This window comes from Trachurus japonicus, chromosome 23 (assembly GCF_045865225.1).
Source record: "Trachurus japonicus isolate A0001 chromosome 23, Traja_1.0".
Taxonomy (NCBI): Eukaryota; Metazoa; Chordata; class Actinopteri; order Carangiformes; family Carangidae; genus Trachurus; species Trachurus japonicus.
Window position 1 is genome coordinate 18764826 of NC_140929.1, and position 24458 is coordinate 18789283.

The 24458-nt window shown below is 42.4% G+C and overlaps 1 protein-coding gene across 1 annotated transcript in view; it reads left to right on the forward strand.

Annotated features, from left to right (window-relative positions):
• The window catches only part of camk1da (calcium/calmodulin-dependent protein kinase 1Da), a 104795-nt gene that overhangs the window by 73408 nt on the left and 6929 nt on the right, over window positions 1–24458 (forward strand). Inside the window, exons 4-6 of the mRNA XM_085769454.1 lie at window positions 14970–15108; window positions 15413–15539; window positions 23673–23748. Of these exons, the coding sequence (XP_085625580.1) occupies window positions 14970–15108; window positions 15413–15539; window positions 23673–23748 (342 nt within the window). The remainder of the gene's footprint in view (window positions 1–14969; window positions 15109–15412; window positions 15540–23672; window positions 23749–24458) is intronic.

A 24458-nucleotide genomic window follows, 5' to 3' on the forward strand; every position in this document is an offset into this window, starting at 1 on the left:
TTATCACCTGAGAAAAGGTCACCAAGACATTTAATATTCTTATTAGACCATTGTTGAAAGCCGGGGTCTGAGGAACCCGGGGGAAAAGCAGGATTATTTATTATTGGGGTAAAGGTTGATGTTATGTTTAATCTTCCCTCGAGACGGCGGACAAGCCGCCATGCTTTTAGAGTGTTAATTGTTACAGGATTTGTACAAAAGGCTTTAATGTCTTTAAAATTATTACAAAATAATAAGTCACTTAGTTTGCATTGTGACAAAGCTGTCTCAATATCCAACCAGATTGAAGTTTTACCCTTAACCCAGTCGTTCACAAATCTTAAATGGGCACAAAGCTGATACATTTTAATATTAGGTAAATCCAAGCCACCCATTGAACTTGGTAGATGTAATACTGCCATCTTAAGCCTAGGTCTACGCTTATTCCAAATAAAAGAGCTGAGCCATCCATTTATGTCCTTCAATACCCTTTTAGAAAACAAGATGGGGATCATTTGGATAGGATACAATAGCCTAGGCAGCACATTAATTTTGACCAGGGCAATGCGTCCTAACCAGGAAACAGGAAGTGACGTCCATCGCTCTAGGTCCTGTTTAATTTTACAAAATAGGGGTGTAAAGTTGGCTTTGTATAGTTGATCGAAAGATGGGGTAATAAAGATTCCCAAATACACAAACCCATTGGGGGACCATTTAAAAGGAAAGGGGGGAACAGTAGTTGGAATTGTTAAAAGAGTACCAAGAGGCATGGCCTCTGATTTAGCCAGATTGATTTTATAGCCAGAGAAACACCTAAATCTGTCAATCACCTCAATAAGACTTGGTACGGATGTTTCAGGGTCAGTCAAAAGAATTAAAACGTCATCCGTGTATAAGGTTATTTTATGACACAGCTGTCCAATCTCTAAACTACGTATTGTGGGCGTCACCCTTATGGCCTCAGCAAGTGGCTCTATGGCCAAAGCGAATAGGAGGGGCGATAAAGGGCAACCCTACATCACCCCTCTGTAAGTGTTAAAGTATTCAGACCTGAATCCATTAGTCAGGACTGCTGCCTGTGGACTACTATAGATAATTTTGACCCATTTTATAAAATTCTCCCCTAGACCAAATTTACCCAATGTATATAGTAAGTAAGACCATTCAATTCGGTCAAATGCTTTCTCTGCATCAAGAGAAAGCACCAGACCGTTAATAGATTTTTGTTTAAAAGCTAGGATAGCGTTTAACAAACGTCTAACATTGGTAGCTGAATTCCGACCCCTTATAAAACCTGTCTGGTCCTCCTTTATCAGTACAGGTAAGAGGTTTTCCAAACGAGAGGCTAAGATTTTAGAAAGCAGCTTCCTATCTACATTTAAGAGGGCTATGGGCCTGTAGGACCCACAAAAGTCAGGACATTTCCCTTTCTTTAGAATTAGGGTGTATTCACACCTGTTTAGTGCGCACCCTGGTGCGCACCAAATGTTAAAATGATACATTGTTTCATTTTTCAGTTAGTGCGGTTGCTTTCACACCTGCTTTTTGTCACTCGGGACCAAACTTGGAGAACGTCACGTCTCCATGACTACCGGTTGGAATCTGGAAGCGCTGATTGATAAAACTTTCATGATGGAGACTCAAGTAGGGCAAGTTGTTAGTAGCTCTGGTCATTTATTTCTATATTGTTTGCATGTATAACTCTGTTTGGTACTTCTGGCTGGTTTCCGGTTGCGTTCACCCAGCTCGGTCCCGTTAGTTCCCGGTTAAACGTTAAACACGGGCGGACCTCTGCTGCTCGGTAACCACGGTAACCAGCTGCTCCGCGGACACTTGGGACGGAGCCGCCGACCTGTCGGTGTCTGAGCAGCGGACTCAGCGGACACGCAGCGACCGGCTGCCCCGCTGCTGCTGCTTCGTTTGTGGGGACAGAGCTCCGCAGCACCGGAGCACCGGGCGGTCTCCCCGCTGCGTTAACCCGTTGTCAGTGACTACGGGAGCCCTTTTAGCTCAAACGTGTTGAGTTCGCCTGGCAGTTGGGTCGCACCAGAGTGCGGTTGCTTTCACACCTAAACTAGTGCGCACCAGAGTTCGGCTGGAGCCGAACCGAGACCACCTCCTCAGGCCGCACTAGTTTTGGTGCGCATTAGAGTGCGATGTGCTTTCACACCAACCCAAACTGGACCAAATTTAGTGCGCACCAGATTTAGTGCGCACTAACACTGCAGGTGTGAATACACCCTTAAAGAAATATTGGCCTCCCTCAGTGTCTGCGGGAATTCTCCTGTAGTGAAGGAGTGGTTGAACATATCAAGAAGAGGTTCTACAAGAATATTCTGGAACTGTTTATAAAATTCACAACAGAAGCCGTCAGGTCCTGGTGACTTTCCATTTTGTAACGTTTTAATAGCTTTGATCACTTCAGTTTTAGTTATGGGACTATTAAGGGCAGTCTTCTGTTCTTCTGACAAATTTGGTAAGTCAAATTGAGTAAAGAAATCGTACATTAGTTGCTCCCCCTCTGGAGCTTGTTGGGAAGAATACAGATTTTTGTAAAAATTCTTAAAACAGTTATTTATCAATTTGTTTTCGTGTACCTTGTGGCCTTCTTCATCAGATACCGCTGCGATGGTGTTAGATTCTGCGCACTTCTTAACATAGTACGCCAGACATTTGCCCGCTTTATCTCCATGCTCGTAAAACCTCTGTCTAGTATACTTAATTTTCTTTTCTGCATCTCTAGTAAGAAGGCAGTTCAGCGCTGATCTGAGTGTAGTTATTTCTTGCCACAATGGTGGTGACGGAGAGGCAATATATGCTTTTTCTTCATCCATCAATTCACTCTCTAAAGATTTTTGTTTCTCCAGCCGTTGGCGCTTCTTTGTTGCAGAGTATGAAATAATTAACCCTCTCACATAAGCTTTGCATGTTTCCCATAAAACAGAGGCATTACTGGCTGATGGAGTGTTGATATTCAAAAATGCTTTAAGTTCAGTAGAAAAGTTGGAAGTAAATTCCCCATCCTTAAGAATAATGGTATTAAAGGTTGACTATGTAGAATTACAAGAAAAACAACAGAAAAAGAATTCCAGCAGTCGATTGCCAGACCGTTGCTAGGCAAAACGGGCCGTTGCTAGGGACTCCGCTCTGAACAGAGGACAGCAGAGGAGGACTAAGCAGGATATTTACCTTATGTTTCATTTTTACCGTCATTAACAGCATCATAAATGACTTGTAGCTTGTTACAGGGACAGTGGAGGCTGTCTGCCTTCCACACCGCTGCTGCTCAGAGCCTCAGAGCCTCAGAGCCTCACCTGTCACTGCTCTCGTCAAGTTGGGAAAAAAAAAAAAAAAAGGAGCTCCGTGGCACCGAAAGTCCGCGACGATAAACGTGTTTATGACAGATACGACTACACAAATACACCCATCCTAACATGTATATGATAATCCATTGATCCACCGATTGATTATTAAAAAGGCTTGGTTGGAAACAAACGCATACGACCGGGAGGAGGCAGGAAAACAGCGGAGAACTGATCCACATGTCGGCTACAGGCAGGTACGAATGTAAACAGAACGTTGACAGAAAGTCAGTTGTCGAGCCCGTCAAAAATATTAAAAATAATAATTCAGACTAAAAAAATATTTTTTATGGAAAGGCAATACTTTCATTCTGTACCCCTCTAAAGGCCCCATGGATGTATTATTTTTGAAAAAATATAGCTTTTAATAAATATTCTACATATTCAACCTTTAAGTCTCCAGTGACGAGACTGATGAAGCGCTGTTTTAAGATTAAGGTCCAAAATTACTCTAGCGTGATCTGAGATAATTATACTGGTTATGTCACATGATAAAACTGAACACAAGTCAGTTTTTGGCAGAAAAAAATAATCAATTCTAGTTTGGCACTTATGCGGAGCCGAGAAAAATGTGTATTGTTTATCAGAGGGGTGGGTACACCTCCAAGCATCAATAAGCCCAAACTCCTCAGCATGGAGCGTGTTGGCCTGAGGAGAGGGGGATGCAATACTATGTGGAAATTTGTCCATAAGCGGATTTAATATTAAATTAAAATCACCACCAACAATAACGGTAGTTAGGAAGGAATGGAGCTAAGTCCAGAAACATTTTGGTAAGAAAGGTGGTTGGGTGGGCAGGTGGAAAATATACATTCATTATTACAATATTTTGACCTTGCAAAGTTCCCTTAACTATCACATAACGACCCTTCAGATCTTTAACACAGTCAGATATTGTAAAAGATACATTTTTCCTAATCAACACTGCCACTCCCCTACTTCTTGTAGAGGATGAGAAAAATACTTGTCCGAATGGCCCTTGTTGTAACTTTAAATGCTCGTTGTCATCAAGATGTGTCTCTTGTAACATAGCAACATCTATACCATCCTTTTTTAGACATGTAAATATTTTTCTCCTCTTAATAGGGCTGTGAACCCCACGTACATTCCAGGTGCATATTCGCAGCTTATTCATTGTTAGTATTATTCATGTATCATACAAAGCATATTGAGCCAAAAAATTCACCACACTCTGGTTAAGAATAAGAAACTGAAAGAGCTGTGTAACAAAACATTCAAAAAACAGTAATTTGGCAACAACCCTACTGAACGTGTAGGGAAAAACCGATCTTCTCCTGCCTGCCGGTGCGAGCCGACAGGTACAACATGCGCTTGACTCACGCCTGCTCATAGACAAAAACACAGTCTGTCCAGCGCACGGTGAAGTGGGATATTTCACCTGGTTGCTTATAAGCAGCAAGAAAAAAAAGGGGCAGAGTCACACGCCTGAATTTGGCAGGTACTCACATTGCTTCATAAGGCACAATGTTAAATAAAAGGGACACTCCGGTGGTTACAAAAAATCAGGGCAGCGACTCCACGTAAGTCGCAGCTGCAGTGTGTTAAATCTCTTCTCCTTGCTGTCGACAGACAGCTTCAGCGTAGCGGGATATAGAAGCGCATAATCCACGTTCTTCCTCCTCAGACAACTCTTCACCTCGTCAAAAGCCTTACGTTTCTTGGCCACCGCCGCCGAATAATCATTAAAGAAGGAGACTCTGATCCGGTCTGCTGGCTGGTTTGGCTGCGTAGCAAGGTGCCGGGCTGCGGCCATCACTCGTTGTTTATCAGCAAAGTTGTGAAGTTTCATGATGATGGGTCTGGCGCGTTGGTTAGTGCCCGGCTTCGGTGCTAGGGAGCGGTGAGCGCGGTCCAGCTTGATCTTCCCATTTTTGGTTGTGAGGTTGAGATAGGAGGGAAGCCATGACTCCATGAAAGTGACTGCATCCTTTCCCTCCATGCCCTCGGGTAGCCCGACTAGACGAAGGTTACATCTGCGACTGCGGTTCTCTAAATCATCCATATGGTCTGCCATGTCAGTTACTTGTTTTTCGAGTTGTGCCACTTTTGCCTGCAACACATCTGCCGTGTCTTCCACGCCTGAGATCCGTGTCTCGGCATCACCAACCCGCGTTGCCAAAGCCTGGATCCGAGATGTTTGTTCGCGGATAGCAGCCAGCACAATATCAATTTTAGCATCCAATGAGTTAGTAATGTTGTCAGTTATCTTACTCAGAGCCGAGAGAATACTCGGATTAACATCACTCCCAGTTTCCTCGCCGTCGGCAGTGGCTTCTGTCTCGCTAGCGTTAGCTTCTGTCTTCTTGGACTTGGCGCAAGGCATTTTCGAAAAATAGTCCTCCAGACTCATTATAGAGTTACTCCCACGCGCATTTATAACGTTTCACCAGGTGAACACGTATTTTAGACGGATATTCAGGAAACCTCACCGGAGCTCAACAAGACAGGTGTTCACGCTACGACGCCATCTTGCCAATCCGTCTCTGATTTTACATACTAGTCAATCCGCTCCAACTGCCTGGTGTACGCCACAAGTTTGAGCTAAAAAGGCTCCCTTAGTTAGCTGGGCAGTGAAGCCGCACTAGAGTGGTGAATATGAACGATCTGAAATGAAATGACCAGTAAATAAAGTATGCAGTACAGTAGTGTTGTCACGATACCAACATTTTGGTACCGGTATCGGTACCAACATGTTTTTCGATACTTTTCGATACTTTTCGGTACTTTTCCAAATAAAAAGAGAACACAAAAAATGTCATTATTGGCTTTATTTTAATAGAAAATTTTAGAACTATAACATATGTACCAGTAAATAATCACTAAATCAGTAAACAGTCACTGCTGCTGCAGGATTAAATTTCCATCTATATTATTCTGAACTCTTCCTAAATTAAAACATTAGTGGTCTGTTTAAAAATGAATATCAACTTGTTTTCTTTGCATTATTTGAGGTCTGAAAACACTGCATCTTTTTTTGTTATTTTGACCAGTTGTAATTTTTGGGAGAAATTGTCATCAGTAGTTTATAGAATGAAACATAAACGTTCATTTTACTCAAACACACATACCTATTGTTTCCCATACGTAGACCAAATTGATGAATAAAATCGTGATATGTTACCAAGTAGCCTAACCTTGAGGACACAAGCATACCTCAAATTCAGAAAGCAACAACAAAGATCTGACGGACCTGGCCAAAGACTAATGCTAAGCTAACAGTACATATTAGCAATATTATCTGAATCTTTGTATATTGACCTTATAATAAACCACCTTAAACTCACCTTATTTTTAAACACTGCTAATCTTACAACTTCTCCATTTAAGAGGTATTAAACAAAAACCTTCCCCAGCCAGGTCCGTCACTTTTCTGTGTCCCCGAAAACATGATGAAGATGTTTTCTGAATTTACAGCACGTTTATATCTTTACATGACGTTTTCTTAAGGTGCAGTGCATTGAGCTCTCTGGGCCACCGTAGAAAATGTTAACTGTTTTACGTAATCTTAGGTTTTAGTGCACTAAAATGCACTAAAAGTATTTGTTATGATGATGATATTGATAACTAGAAAATTTCCTCTCGGGAAATTTTGAATGGGCCACGGGAGCTACTGCCGGTTGTGCCATCTCTGTCAACATGGGAATCAAACCCACGATCTTAAGGTCAAGACAGAGCTGATCAGACAGACACATGATCATCTTTCTATAAGCACTGATATGGAGGAGCTGTAACCACATTAGGTTAACTGTGTCTGTGTGTGTGTGTGTGTGTGTGTGTGTGTGTGTGTGTGTGTGTGTGTGTGGTGTGTGTGTGTGTGTGTGTGTGTGTGTGTGACTGTAATCACATGAAGCTGGCTCTAGAGTCTGTGTGTGTGTGTGTGACTGACTTGACACATAGTTAGTTAGTAGCTGCATCCTGTGTCAGTCTGATTTAGCTGTGTCTCTGTTTATAAACATTTAAACGAGCGCCAGGTGGATTGTTTATGAAGTTAACGAGCTCTGGCCTGAGGATCAAAGAGGTTACCACGGCGATAGGGGCCCCCGCAGGCTGAGACAGACAGAAACGTGGAGAAAAAGAGCCATTTTCTGCCTCTGCACCAGTCTCACATTTAGGCTTCGCGTGACAAAACGGTAACTCCTATCAGAACAAAACACAGAACACGTTGCTCTAAGGACTTCCTGAAAATTTCGGTACGATTTGGTGTTTCTACAGTAAATATTTTGGCGACGCTGGCAGTTTTAAAACATCAGGCCATTCTGCTTCTCTCAGAAAATATTTGTATTGGAGTCAATGAGGAGCAGAGACAGACGTGGCCGCACTTAGAGGCTCAGAGTTTAAATTCTGTAAGTCTCTCTGATATTTTGAGCACATGAATTGATAGATGACAAGTTTGTCTTACAAATTCTGAAAAAATTATGTGTGTAGAGTGTAAATTGTGGCCGTGCTGACAGTTTATCCAGAAAAAATACAGAATGTTTCTTCACTCTCTCCCACTCTAACCGATGATGTCACGTGCTCTGACACGAACATTCCATGCAATACACAACCATTATAATCTCATAATTTCTCCAAAAATGATCATGGTCATTGATCAGGGATTGATCAAAAACTATATGACCTATCAAAACGTGGAGTAATACGACAATACACAAGACTTGTGTCTACTGTTTAAATGAAGTCTCTAGGTGAAAGTATGCCTGAGCAGTAGACGTTTGTTAAACTCCAATGATTGGTCTTTTTCGCTCTTTTTTTTTCGTCCGTCCCATCGACTTCAATGCAAAATTTTGCGTAGTTTTTCGCGACTTACGTCGCGAAAAATTCGTACACTGTTGAGAAAAGTAATAGCACACTGATCCCGATCAGTCCAGGACTAGTAGCGGACCGAAGTCTGGCCGGAAGATGAAGGAGAAAATAGAATAACTAGGAAAAAATCCGCACAATAAGCCCGGGCACTGGTCCCTGCAGCTATTTCATAGCTGTAGGGATCAGTGCCCGGTGCGATTGCCCGTGGCCCTAACTAGACAGTCTGCTTGTTCTGCTTTAACTTCTGACTGCATTTAAAGAGAAGGAATCTCTAAGAAAACACCAGAGTAGCTGAGTGTGTGTTTTATCTGTGCTCAGCTCTGCAGGCTTCTCTTCCTGAAGCAGAAAGTAGCAGCTTCATCACTGCTCAGCTGATTTAACATTTGTCCCCCGTTACAAAATGGCTCCAACAAACTCAGCTGCTTCACAAAGTGGATCTTTCTGCGACATGAATTTGTTCCAACCGTCACTGTAATAAATGTCATTTGTTACAATTATGTGCGTTTATTGAGATGTCAGTTGTTTTTCTTTTCTTTTTTTTGCAGCAGACAGAAATCTCATTTAGGGGAAAAGGATTTTGAATATTTTCTGTGTAATTGCAGTGTGGTGGATCGATGTCGTCTGACAGCGTCTCTTTGATTCCCGTTCATCACAGCTCGTCTTACGTAACCTCGACCGCGGGGAGGCAATCAGTCCGCGCTGCTATGAAAATCGATGCAACTGAGTGCAATGTGGGTTTTATATTGATGCTGTTTGTGCTGCGAACTGCAAGTTAATAAAATATAAAACACATACAGTGGTGAGACAAACTGGCTTTGAGCAAATCTATAAGAAAAGTAGTGAGGCAGCATGTGGCTGTACGAACTGGGCTCCCTGGCTGTCAATCAGACACACAGGTTTGTAAGTACAGTATAAAGGTAGATGTCCATGTGTTTTTGATTATAAAGCAGCTCTAGGTTCTCTATTAATAGTCCAGGCAATCTAGCTCATTTTGGACCCAAAAATAGAACTAATTGTAACAGAATGAAGGTGTGGCGGCTTTTATTTTGCCGTGGCGGTGCGCCACGATCAATGTAGCGGAAACCCTGAGATATGGAAGTTATGAAAAAAAGATCCATAGGGGCGTTCCCTGCTGCTGAACATCGGATTTTTACATACAAGTCCTTTGTTTTCCTATAATATAGGTAACAGAATAAAAGTTAAATACAGTTACTGTACTTATATTGTTTACATGTCCATTTCCAACAGTAATGTGTAGGAAGTGTTTATGTGAACAAAATAAACAAAGAGTGGATGACAGGAAGTAAACCAGAGCCTCAGGAGAGGTGGGGTTTCCTCCCTGGATGCTAACTAAATCACTGCAGCAGCTCAGATGGTCTGTGATGTTTGGCTGTGATTAGTTAGTCCGACCCTGTGCGCATAGCACACACACCCTTGAAATTAAGATTTGCTGTCAGCCATGATGCACGGTGTCGCGATACGAGTGCCTACTTCTAAATGGATCAGCTGACAGAGGAGAGATGGATGGATAAGGGATAAGGGAGGAGGAGGAGGAGGAGGGATGATGCAATGGTTACTCCAGAAGAATGCTGGTACCTCATTTGGCTGGAACAGAGACAACGTGAATCTGAATGTCTGTATTTGAAGAATTGAAAACAATGACAACAACTAAGTTTAACACAACATATTCCAGTAAGGACCTTATTCTGGTTAAGGTGGTATTCTGAATTAGGTGTCCACATGTGCAACAGCTATGGCAATGTGACACCTCTTCTTTGAAGCCTTTTTCTATTAGTTCATACATACACCTTTGTTTAACAACTGTACACCAGGGCAGGCTTCACCAAGAAGTTGGATGCTATGAAACTTCCAATAGGAATATTTAGTATGATAACTGTGAAACTAAAATGAGAATACTCCATGTCTCAATACAATTATAGCTTACTCCTCTGCCCAGGTGATTAGAAACATCTTATTCAGAACATTATCTTATTCAGGTTAATGCTGTGAATGTAAATATAGTCAGTTTGTTCCCTGTGAGATTCTGCATTGATTTTGCTGCAAATTATATCAAGGAGATATCCACTAGGCTAGTGGCTGTACAGTACGGAAATATGCACATTGCACAAAGATTTCAGGATTTTCAACTTCTGACTGGAGCTGTTCTCACTCTTTAACTGTTCAGAATTCCCACTACACTTCTTCTATTCTGCTCCATTGTAAACCTGTAGATTCGGCCTTTTCAGTGTTGCTTCAGCAGTTTCTTCAGCTGCTTCAGCATTGCTTCACAATGGCAACAGTCAGTCAGCTCCCAGCATTCACATACATTTTTGTTTTGTTTCTTTTTGTGTTTGTGGTTTCTCTCTGTAGGGCACTTTGTAACTTTGTTAAGAAAAGTGCAATATAAATGAAGTTTGTTTATCATTGTTGTTATTATTACTTACAATTATTAAAATGTGTTCGCCTGGACTGAACTACACTAATCTACTCAATTAAGTTTAGTTCAACCCAGTTCAATCTGGTCCATTTCAGATCAGATTTAGTAGTTTTAGTTCAGTCATCATCTGACTTGAGTGTGTGATTTGCTGCTGCTGGTAAATGTGGGTGTGGTTTACATGCCTCACAGTAGATTGATTCAGGTTTGAATCAACACAATAATGTAAGACCACTTGAAACCAGGTTTCAGGGCCAGTGAAAGCACAGTGTGTCCACTGTTAGACGGGGCTCAGGTCAGCCTGAGCGATCTGTGTAGATGGGATGTAGACAAGGTGTGTATGAAAATATACAGATTTGTTATGGAAGCAAAATCGGTCTCAAATTTCTAGCTGAAGTGTCATGTGTGTCATGTACATCTACAGTAGTCACTGAAATTCTGATCTTTAGGCTACTTATGGAAATTTTACCTAGAATTCAGTTCTTGGAACTTTTGACAACTAATTTCTCAGTTATATGATGAAAAACTCAGTCTGAAAAGTTGCTCAAATCCAATAAGCCAAATTCATACTGAGAAACCACGAACCAACATCCAGTCAATCAAGTTACACTTCACTGGTCGTGTGAAGTTGATCTTCTTGGTCTGAAATTTTTCAGCAATGACAAACAGTGAAATGAGTTCCTGGAAACCTCAGAGTAAAATACATAATTTCAGTGAAAAAATATCAGTACAAATAGTGTGAGAACAGATTTACTGCTATTATTTAATCTGTGATTGAGCTGTTAAATGAGACTCATCACTGACACACACTGACTGTGTTGGACTCACTGACTGTCTGTGGTGTCTTGTACCTGTTTTGTTCCACACATATAAAGTGAAAGTGGATGAATATATTGTACATTCTAGTAAATCTTGATTTCCAACACATGCTGAGGTTTCACCAGGACCGAGCTGCTGTGACCTTTGACCTTATTTTATGTGAATATGTCAAACAAGACAAACTGAATAGAAGAAATGTGACGACCTTCAGCCACATTTTACAGCCTGTGTGTGTGTGTGTGTGTGTGTATGACTGTGGGTTCAGTGTGTTTGTCTTTCGTGTTTATATGTGCGTGTCAGCCTGTGTGTGTCTGTTTTTAATACTTTGTAATGTGGATGTGTTTTCTTTTAATATGTTTTTGTCAGCGTTTGTGTGTGTGTAATCCTGCTGTTGCATGTGTGTGTGTGTGTGTGTGTGTACTTGTGTGGGTGCTCCTGTCTGATTGCCATGGTCTTCTTACGCAAATGCTTACGCAACCATGCAGCCTGGTGGCTGATCTCCCCTTTGCCGTGTGTGTGTATGTGCTTAGCCCTTTCTTGTCACTCCCAGACACGACTGCCTCTGAAAGCGAGCGAGTCTCTGCCCTCTTTGAAGCGCAAGCGAGAGGATTAGCAATTAATTCTGATCTCTCTTTTTTTTCCAGAAACTTCATTAGAGTTTAACTTCTACAGGCTCTAATCTGATCTGTCGCCGTGACAACGCCCTACACGCACAAATACACACGGGCAACTGTGTCGCAAGTGTGCGTTTGCCCTTGTGTGCTCCTGTGTGTTGTATGGGGCCTCCGGTGCTCGGTTGTGGTTGTGTGTAGATGTCTATGTGTGTGTAAAGTAAAAACATGCAACATGTACAGTAAAGAAAGTGACACACTGCTGCTCTTACCTTTACTTCTACTGTATTACTATTATTGACTGGACTGCAACAGCAGGGCCGGACCTAACTGTCCTTGACTGACTGGGTTTTGTCTGTTTCTCAGGCAGGCAGACACAATAATGCAGCAGCACACAGGGATAAGACAGTCTATGGGTCTTTATTACAATCCAAAAGGTCAAAACCAGGCAAACAGAACTCGAGGCAAATGTATAAAATCACAAGGGAAAAACCTAAGAAGCAGGAAATAAGAATAAGGTCCTACACTTGGAAACAATCGCTAGGACGCTGCTTACAACAAGACATGACGAAGTGGCAACGAAGGGAAGGGAAGTAGCTTGAATACACAAGAGGTTGGGGGACACATAGAGACACAGGTGGGACAGATGAGGGTAATTACAAGGGAAAAGAACAAAGAAAGAAAGTAAACAGAGACAACGCAAAGGAGGACGAGACCAAAATAAAACAGGAAATGAACTGAAGTAGGCAACAGTCTTGACAGACTCAAACCCTGACAGATTTGCATCTACCTATTTTTATGCATATTATCGATTTGTGCATAGAAATAAAACAGAAAATTCGGAAAAGTCCCGAAATATCGCAAAAGAATTTTCACACTTGGAGGAGGTGGAGAAGTTAAAGATCTCTTTCTGGAGCATTTTCTACTGAATTGCTTGAAATCCTCTTCACACCCCGATTGCAAACAAGTAATGTAATGCTTTTTCACAAAAATGAAAACAGCCCATCACCTGTGGAACAAACAACAATCCTGTAAAAACACCATCCAATCATTTTGAATGCCACATTCAAGTCAATTGGATCGTGATGTGTCAATCAAACTGCCATCTGTCCCTCTCTCCGTTCTTCATGCACTAATAGCACGCATGCTTCAGTCTTTAACGCGTTACACCATAGAAAAGTCAACGTCAGCAATCCAGTGTACCACATTCCAGTCTGGTAGGTGGAAATCTACCTCTAAGCTGGATGCTGGATGGTTTATTAAGATGTTAGGTGTTTTCTTACCCGTGAATGAGCAATGAGAAAAAGCTGGCGGAAAGTTAGCGATGCTGCACAGTGAAGCCCCACTACACGTCAAATGGGGTTTACACTGGGTCGGTGATACCTTCGCAGAATAAAGCATCTATGACCCAACATAATTCTGGGGCTTCACTGTGCAACATTGTGTTCCTGAGCTCTGGAGGCGTGGCTTCAGAGAGAAGTCTGAGGAATGGGCTTGGACTTTTGAATTGTGTATTTTCAAAATGTGGCCTGCTTATACAGTTTTTCCAGGATCTCCAACCCTACCTATGAATGATGAGATTTAGTAATCACGTGACTTACATGTTACTCCAATGACAGCGGTCCTCTGTACTGGGAGGGCAGTGGGGGCAGTGGACAGAAACACTCTATAGTAACGGTTGTGTTCACAGGCTGTTGGAAGTGTGAGCTTCCAGGCGGCCACTTCATCAACGTTTCTCAGTGGGTCGGTGTCCTTCGTTGTCTTCTGCTAAAGTAAATGAGGCCTGACTAGAAAATTTGTGCCACCTACTGCTTATTTTAGTGAACTTACTCCTAATATTCCAGTGCCAGTAGTAGATGGAAACACATCAATTTGCATTTTCTCTTACCGAATTTCTTCTGACTGACTGCCTGACTGATGATATTTCCGCCATTGGCTGCTCAAGAGCTGCAGGGAAGAGGAGGAGCACTCCTTCGTGAATACACTGAGCCTCTCTTACTGCACATAAATTACTTTCATTAGTAAAGGAGGTAAAGGAAGAACTAAACACAAGACACTGAACAGAGAGCTCAGGGGAGAGAGAGATATATACAAGTCATCAGTAATGAGGCTTTGTGCTTAAAACTTATCACAAAGGGAGCAGAGTAGACATGAATCTGAATCTGATAAAAAGTCAGGTATGTTTTGGAGTTGAAGTAAATAAAGAGAGAACTTCCGTGGATCCCAGATGGAGGCTGTGATGCAACAGTGAGATAATGATCACACATGACATTTTATTTGGTTGTGTTTTTCTGTGTGTGTGTGTGTGTGTGTGTGTGTGTGTGTGTGTGTGTGTGTGTGTGTGTTGCAGGACTAGGTGCTCCTCCAGCAGGGGGAGCTGTGTGTCTGTGCAGCAGCAGGTCATAGAGTGGCTGTCATCTGTTCACACCGTGTGCACTTAACACCTGAACAAGTTATTTCATGTGGTGTGGAGTCATAAAACATAAAACTGACTCCTGGCAGAGGGAGAACAAGTAGATCAGCTTCACTGTTTGGTTTATGTTTGGTCTCAAACAGCTGTTGTAGCTCGTCTCACCAGCTGTATTTTTATTTGTTATCACTTTGACATCGGAAAGTCGATGTTCAGACGTTTGCCAGCACGGTTCACAATTTCTCTTTCACTCAAGAGATTCAAGAAAACAACAAAATAGCAACCGCACGCTCAAAACACTGTACATATATCAATTTTAGGAGATTCAACAAAGACCTTCAAATGTGATACTGCTCTGTTATCAGTGGAACCATAAAGCTCACACAGGCCCCGCCCACTGAGAGTCTGCAGGCTTTTTCTGCTGCTGTATCAAAAAAACACAGATTTCATCATCTTTGGAGATTAATATTCAAATATTATAGAATTGGATTCCAGTCAGACTGAAGTAGACTTTCTTTCCTCTTCTGCAGGGTGTCTGGCGGCGAGCTGTTTGACCGCATCGTGGAAAAAGGTTTCTATACGGAGAAGGACGCCAGCACGCTGATCAGACAAGTCCTGGACGCTGTCAACTACCTGCACAGGATGGGCATCGTCCACCGAGACCTGAAGGTACTGCAGCACACACACATCCACACATTCTCTCTCTCACTTGGCAGCCTGTGATTTACTGCAGCAATAAGGCCAGTGGCTCCACACATGCAGTGCATTGTGGGTCAGCATGGCGCGTGCCGGCTGTTGGAGGAGAGAGGATTGGTTTGAGCCGCCTCCATAAAGCAGCAGAGAGTAAAATGAGGAGGAAAAGAGGCTGAAGCCTTCAGGTTTTAAGATTGATGCACAGACAACCATGAATTAAAAACCAGTGAATGTCACACAGCTCTGAATCCTCTCTCTCTCTTTCTCTTTCTCTCTCCAGCCAGAGAATTTGTTGTATTTCAATCCTCAAGATGAGTCAAAGATCATGATCAGCGACTTTGGCCTTTCCAAGATGGAGGGCAGTGGTGACGTCATGTCCACGGCCTGTGGTACTCCAGGATATGTGGGTAAGTTTAGTCAGTTGTCCCAACAGTTGAGTGTCGTTTGGATTTTACAATTTCCAATTCTGGTTCTGGTTCTGCGTCTCGATTCTGGTTCTCATCGGTTCCCCATTTCGGTTCCACAAAGGTTAAAAAAAGAGAGCAGATGTTTAGATAACAAAAATGTAATTTATTCTCAACATCAAGAATGTTCCAGTAGCAATGGTAGTTAATTTCTATGCTAACTAAAGTGCATTCCAATACACTGATGGGTCCGTCAATTCTTAAGTCGTTGTTGTCTTCATTAACACCAAACTACATTTCCCACCGTTCACAACTTTGATGCTACTGTTACACCTGTCAGCTGTCTGAGTAGTGACTGTACGTGAGCTGTTGATGTGTGCTGGAGCCATAGACTGTAAACAGAATGGACGTAGCACCCGTGACGTCACCCATTGGTTTGGGGGAGTCTGTTTTGTGCTCCTATTACGGGCATTTGAACTGCGCCATCTTGGATTTTAGTGGGAGTCTACTTTCCATATTTAGAGGAGATGCGGCGGTTTGCCGGCCGAGAACCCGCCCACTGAACTCGAAGAACCCACAACTCCCCCCTTGGGTTCTACAAGTGAAGACCACTTCCGTGTTCAAAAAGCTGCAGTTCCTCGGCGGCCACTGGGGGCTGGGACCAGAAGTGAGCAATTCTCCATTGACCCCCATGTTAAAATAGCCGACTTTACAGCTTTAAAAAAAAACATATTTACAGTAGGGCCCGACCGATATGGATTTTTTGGGGCCGATGCCGATGCCGATTATTAGGGGGGAAAAAATCCGATAACCGATTAATCGGCCGATTATTTATTTTTTTTATAAAGTTTTACAATTTTATTAATTTAAGTAATATATCTACACATATAAATTAGGGCTGCCAAATTTTCATTGGTCAATTGGTTGCAGGAAAAAACAACAACATTTGGAGTACTGTCTTGTCAAAATTAAGTCAAAATCAATGACTGAACTGTGAAAGGCTATAGGGCTTTTATTTTGAAGGGCCAGATACAGGAAGTCTAAGTCATGACACGTGACACTTTGTTGTTGTTGTTGTTGTTGTTTTTACACGGCACGGCGGTCTCTCTCTCTCTCTCGCTCGCTCTCTTTTTTTTTTTTTTTGAAAAGCGACTTTTTCTAGTGTTGTTCCAGACGTTTCTGGTTTGTTGAACTCGACATGGAAGCACGTATCACCGCTGTTTTCAATGTTTAGCGGGTGCTGCCGCGAGCCCCGGTCCCACAGCGCTCAGTGTGTCACGGAGCAGAGATTGTCCCGCTGCAGTCAGAGACCCGCACCGCCGCCCCCGCCCCCGCCCCCCAGTCTACACAGCCTGAGCTCAGTCACTCACCCTCCTCATCCACTGTGTTTATTGATAAACGGGCGTAGCTACTGCCGGTAATAACTGTAAAACCCGACCGGCTTGTTGAATCTCGGACCCAACACGGCCGGAGTCACGAGCATTAATAATTAATTCACAACCCGACCACGGTGTAAAAAAAAGAAAAAAAGTAAAAAGAAAGCCAGCAGCAACACTGGTTTTGAGACAGTTAACAGTTAATCAAGTTGTTAATAAGCTGTGTGATGTGTGTGAGTGACAAGGCTATGGCGGAGCGTGTCCTGCTGCAGATCAGTCACTCTGCTGTGCTGTGAGGTGGTTAGTGGATGCAGTTGGATGCGCCCTCTACAGGATAAATAACCTAATGTCGGGGGATCTTTTCAAATGGGGGAACATTTTCAAAGTAAAACCAAGTCTTATTCCCTGCATTTTATTTCTGAAGATATCGGCGACAATCGGCGAGTTTTGGCCGATTACCGATTATTCTCAAACAGGCTATAATCGGCCGATTTAATCGGCTCGCCGATAAATCGGTCGGGCCCTAATTTACAGCCTGGTACATTTTATTTTTTTGGTCTCTATCGATAGTTTCCACCTCCATGAACACGTAGTAGGGGCACAAAACAGACTCCCCCAAACCAATGGGTGACATCACGGGTGCTACGTCCATTCTTTTTACAGTCTATGGTTGAACCCACAACTCCTCCCTTGGCTGGAGCTAAAGGTCCTGGCAGATAGTCACACAGGTCCTTGCAGGAATGAAGAGTTTAGGAACAAAAATGCCAAATAAAACCTTTGGTACCCAGACCCAGAACATTCTTATTGATGCCTACTTGGAACCAACTGTTGGGTCCCAACCCGAGTCGTCGGTATTATGTCACCTCTGAGCACTTTTTCTTTGAAACCCACTGTATGCTCTGTCATTTTTTATATAGGCTACTTATTATTTAATTTCCATCCATCAAGCACTGATTTTAGCATTTTGTCACCAGCAGCTTCTGTTAGCCTAACCAGCTAACTAATTGAGCTAACATTAATCCTGAAACATTTCCAGCTGATTCCACTTTAAACAGTCTTAGATACACACATGTGCACATGGCAGCTGTATCCTGTACACTTTTGTTAAACAAAATTCCACAGTATGCAGTGTGTGTGTCTGTGTGTGTGTGTGTGTATCTCTTGTGTAATTTGTGGCGCACCGACTGAAATCATCACTGTGTATCGTTCACAGCGCCGCTTTTCATATCACTGTCTGAACACAGCACATAAATCCTCTGTATATGCTCTCAGCAGGAAAATGATTTGGTCTCATTATGCGGCTGAGAGGCAAAAGAAAGGCTGCACGCAGCTCCACAGAGAAGTCACACACAATACAGCACAAAGGAGCAGCGGCCCGCTGAGGCTGTGTGCTGATGTTCCAAACGTCTGAAGAACATTTTCAGCTTACTTTGCTTGTGCAAAAGTGTGTGCACATTGTGTACTTGCATGTGTAGATGCATATTACTTTCTTTTCTTTTTTCTTTTCTTTTTTTACCTTAATTTAACCAGGAAAATGACTCATTGAGATTAAAATCTTTTACAAGAGTGTCTGGCCAAGACAGCAGCAGCACAATGAAACAGAAAATTGCAGCTATTACATTCACACTGAAAACATACCTGTAAAACACAGTAAAAATAAGTAGAACACATATTAAACACAAAACTAAACACCAACAATGAGTAGGTGCTAAAAAGCATAATCTACACTGTTCCTTCCTAATAAGCATGACAATGCAAAAAAGGCTTTTATAGGTCAGCCACTTTCTGCTGAAAAATGTGTGAACTTGGATTGGTTGTGCACTGCTAACCAGCTGCTCCAATCACCAGCATCTCTGCTCTCTCTCGTGTAATTTGTGTTATATTTTCTAGTTTTTCTTTTCAGAAAGTCAAGTTATATATTTAGGCATCAAACCACTCAGGGGCCTTTGTGCCTTTGTCGCTGAGGGACAAACGGCCCCGTCCCTGAAATCACACAGATTCCTGCTCTGGAAGTAATTCTATGTTTCTGCTGCGGGTAGAGAGGGGTAGAGAGCCGAGTTAGCTCAGTCTGCTGATGTCTCCACCTCATGTCAGAGCAGATCAACAATGTTTTGTCCTGACAGTTTTTCATCTTTTGATTTTAGAGAGGTTTTTAGTCAAAAATGTGAATATGATCTGAGCTGTTTTCACAGCAGGTGTAAATGGTGTAATTTAGGTTTTCTGTGTTGGTTTGTGTGTGCATGTGTGTGTGCTGCACAGATTTATGTGTGTAAACTACAAACACACACATCAATCATGCTATCACCCCCGATGGATGAAGAGTCAACACAGAACGCTGCTGTGTGCACATGATGTACATGTATACATACATGATGTGCATACATGATATTTCATATTTTGTGTGTATCTGTGCGTACATGTGAGTGCAGCCGCTCGTGTGTGTGTGTTGTAAGAGACAGCTGTTGGGTGTTGACAGTACACGGACTCTCCTGGTAGAACACAAACACACCAGCTGCTCCACTTCTGCTTCTGACAAACAATGAACAAACTCTTCACATGAAGAATCCTGTCACAGAAACACAGAGTCATAAATAATTTCTTCATCTTAATGTGGGCCTTTTCAAACTGATCCTGTTGCGCCCCCATCAGGCCAGCTGTGCCACAGCTGGGCCGTATTTCAGTCTGAAGTTGTTATAGTTTCATGGGCTGCTCACACACTGCCTGCTTTACCTCTGAAATTGAATACATACACACACAAAAAAATATTACATCACCTTAAAGCTCCCTCCCCACCCCGCTGTGCTCTCCTGCTGAGGTTTATTTGACCACAGGATTTTTCCACTCCAGACAATTTGTATCTAAATATAACTCAGGTATAAATAACCCTGGAATTCACCAGATATGAACCATCACCATGTGTGTGCAGTCACACACACTTTACTTTACTAATGGCTGCCATCGACAAATAAGTGATTCCAGCTCACCACAATGAACTGAGCCTGAAGACACACCAGCTCTGTAATCCAGACAGTCTGGATCTGGAGGGTGAAGAGAGATAAATTAGTGATGAATGATGAGGTCAGTGTTTTCATCCTCAGCTCCACTGTTTTTCGTCTAGTTGTGTCTGGTCCAAACGTTCAAGTGGCAAAGTACTGACCCCCAGATGACCTCTAATGTTTCATCTGTGTGTGAATGTGTATGTATGGTGATAAAAAAGTCTCTCGTCATAGGACATGAGTGACTTTGAGTGGTTATTAATGCCAGAATAGTGTTACATAAATCCACTCCCTTTATTTCCGTATTATTGTCTGAATTCTATATTTATTTTTTTCCATATGAAGTACAGTAAAACAAAAGAGCAGCTGTCCTGACATTATATTACAGAGATATCCTTACCAGCTGGTCCCAAACCAGCCACCACCTAACACTTACTGTAACAGCACTCATACACACAAAAATACATGGATTCAATGAATGAACAGGTCAATTCTATTGATCCAAAATGAAAACACTGATCAGATATCAATACATATTGTCATTTCTAAGATGTGCCTTTATTTTGAAATTCCCCTGGCACATGTGAGTGATGAGTATCAGCTCATATTTCACATGTGTAGCTAATTACAGGTTCTAAAAATATTTATTTGTCAAAACCAAACCACTGCATTTAACAAATATGTGAATGGTGTGTGTGGGTTAGTGTGCTGCATTTGGTTTCCACCATGGAAGTGAAAGAGGAGAGGATGTTCTCCAAAATACACAAAGACCTCCTAGGGTGTGTTTTTAGATTGGTCTTTGCCATCTTGCTAAGATCTGTTCTGCCACATTTGCCTGGAATGACCTCACTGGTTCAGCCCCAAAAGCTTCTGGACTTCCTACAGCTCCACTGTTCAGGCTTGAGGTCATGGTTGTGGTGTTTTACTGAGGTCTGAGGGTTTAACAGTCTGTCTGGTTATTCTTTGTGGCAGCAGCCCGTGATAAGTGCTGCTCCAGTGAATATTTGCATTTAGAACTATTCAGCGTGTCCATTTGCTGCTCCTTTAGTCTGGAGTTTGCCAACTCACTCATCTACAAATGCTCAGCTAGCCGCCTTGCAGCAGCCACACACTACAGTTCTCAACGGGCCTAAAAATTAAAACCCCACCTGAAAGAAGAAAAAAAAAGCACCTGATCTGATGCATTATCATTGCCGCCTTATACAGGCACGCTTCATAATAATATTGATGATGACATGATAGTAAAATACATTTTCTACTCTACCAACTACTGTATACGTATGTACATGATGAAACTTGAATGAAATACCAAATCTGACCAGACATACAGGCAGGCATGAGAACCAACATGTATAGTTTTTTCTCTATTTAAATAATATTTTGTACATAACTGTCAAGGTGAGGGAAGCAGGAGGACCCAAATGCAGGAACTAACACAGGCTGATAGGGCTACTACACAGGACACCATGACAAATCACAATAATCGGACAACGAACTGAAAGACACACAAGACTAAATACAACAGAACTAATCAAGCAACAAGCAACACGTGAGGAGACAAGAGGGCAGAGAAAGCTGATTGGTGGAGACGCACAAGGAGCAGGGCAGGGTGGCGAGGTCAAACACAGGACAGGTGTGCAAGGAGAGAAGTCTGGGGCCGTTGACTCGCTGTTTTGGTAAGCAACCGGATCCAGGGTGAGAGATAATTTAAGGAATATAATTTACAAGAAAGTCCCCGAGCCATTAAGTTAACCTTTTGCTTTTATTGTATCACAAGTTAATGTCTATTTTATAAGTTTTATGTTGGTGAACACTTTTACTTTGGTGAATTTGGTGATTTCCGGATCCGCTAGAAGACGAACCAGAATGCAGACAAAATTCAGAGTAAAGGAGAATGTGGAGGGAAAACACAGGAAGTAACACTAGAATAAAATGCACAAGAACTGAACTACAAAATAAAACAGGAACTGAAGAAAACAAGAGTCCAAAACAACAGAAAACGGAGCCACTGAATGGCGGCAGGCCCAGGGCCATTACAATAACCTATCTTTGTTTTTCATATATATTTTTACACATAGTAAATTCTTTATATTTTTATTCCTTACTTTACGTATCCTGTACTTTTTGCTACTGTTACAAGTGAATTTCCCACACATGGAATCAATAAAAAGTCCTCTGTCTTATCTACAAAGCATTTAAAGTGATGTAAGCATGTTCTGCAATAGCAAAATAATCACTAGAGCGAAACACATCGTCCACAAAGCTTGTGTGCCTTGAATACTTACTAGTGTACTCCTACAGTTCACATCAGACTCAGCAGCATCGGTACGCTGGAGGACTCGACGCATTTAGTTGTTTTTTTCCCATGAACAAATGAAACACAAACAGCAACAGCAGCATGTTGGAAGAACTGAGTCATTATCATGAGCTGAAACAGACATTCAGACCTCATTAGTCGGCCATGAGGGCTCAGGCAGTGTTTGACACGTTGAGTGTGTGTATCCAACACACTTTACAACAAACAGTTAGTGTTAAGCAGCAGGAAACGACAGTGGAAATATATCAGGTTATTACGGTAATGTTACTTTAACTTTACTCTCCTCAGTGTGATTGTTAGGTAGAGAGCACCAGACAGAATGACCTCAGTGTGTAACAATGTCCTAATTCACAAAACAAGGACACACACATACACACACCTTCAGAATGAGTCAGGACAGACCTTTAAACAAACCTCAGCTCTCTGATTCAGCACGTGTGCAAGGTTTATGTTTTGACCCAGATATGAGTGGTATTTCTTCATATCTTGTGCGTGTGTGTATGTGTGTGTGTGCCAAAGCTGTATCCAGCCAGCTTTGTGTGTATGTGTGAGGCGATGTGATGGTGAGCTCATTGTCATCAGTAATTAGCGCGGTGACGAGCTGCAAAGAAGGAGAAGGTCAGTCGGCCTCACAGAGACCAGGAGCAGAGAGAACCAGGCTGTGGGTCTGATAGCTACAGATCCAGAACCAGGACCTGGACCTCCTGCAGAGAACATCCTCCCCTTCACCAACTGTAGGCCTACATGTGATTTTAATTTAGGTAGACGCAAAGACTCAGACTGAGATATTCAGGCTCATAAACCCTGTCGTATAAAACCTGTGAGTGGAGACGGTGAAATAAAAACAATGCAGGTTTAATCAGCGCTAAACAACCAGCAGGCTCCTGCTACATGGAAGAGTTAAAGGAGAATTCCGGTCATTTTTGACCCCTAAATCGTTGTCCTGATGGTCACCCAGTGTTGGGGGGAGCAAAAAACGCGACTAAAATTGATGCAGGCAAACCGGAGTTACATGTACACCATGGCTACCCGGCACTAGGGATAGCGACAACGCTAACCTATGGGGGCAATTCTTTCAACCACAACAAACACTCAAAAAACAATCAAATATCTATGGTACATGACTCGAATCCTTACGACACACCACTGAACTCATATAGTATAAACTTTGTGTTTTTGCATGTAATCACTCACCTCAGACAGCCAAACTCTGAAACGTCCTGGAAAGACATTACTGTCCGATCGCAGAGCGCCTGCTCTCCCCGCCACAGAAACAAACACGTTTTCCTTGTTGTGATGATTTTTTTATAAAAATAAACGGTCGAACAGTGCAGTGGTAATGTCCATAATATCTCTGACCGTTTATTTTTAGGGGTCAAAAATGACCGGAATTCTCCTTTAAGAAGTGAATGTACCTGAAGTAACCGACCTCCTCTCTGTGTCTCAGCTCCAGAGGTCCTGGCCCAGAAGCCCTACAGTAAGGCCGTGGACTGCTGGTCCATCGGAGTCATCGCCTACATCCTGTGAGTACAGCTCATCCTCTCTGTATGACATCACACCGTACAGGAAGTGGCGTTTAATCCGAGCACTCTCACTGACACCCCTTCAATTTCAATATTCAAAGAACCACATGGACACAATATGTGGAATCTATAGTATCATCAGTCAGCACTAACACAACTAGTCAGATCCATTTAAGAGATCTGATCGGAGCAGTTTTATTCTAGTTCTGTGTCATTTGATTGGACAGATTGATGCAGATTTAAAGGGACAGTTCAACATGTTGGCAAATTCGCCTATTGCCAAGTCATTTGTCACTTTAATTGTCGGTGCAAGTTGTTTTTAGATCAGAGGGGCAGAGACGCAAGCTGCTCAGCTAACGCAACAGAGGCGATTTTTCCTCATCAAACTCATCAAATACACAATCCAACAACTCCAAAACACTATAGTGGACAAGTTGTGACCTGCACATTCACCATGCTATGAAATAATAATTTAACATTACAAGACAGAGTTGTTTTCGAGGCAACTGCGTAGGTGGAACTACATACGTTTATAGAGAATGTGCAGGTAATAACTTCTTCACGAGAGCATTTTGGCATTGTCGGATTGTGTATTTGATGAGTTTTGAGGGAACGGTGAAAGTACCGATTCGTGAGCAGCTCACATCTCTGCCCTGCTGATCTGAAAACAGCTTGCACCGACAATTAAAGGTGAAGAACCTTCTCGGCAA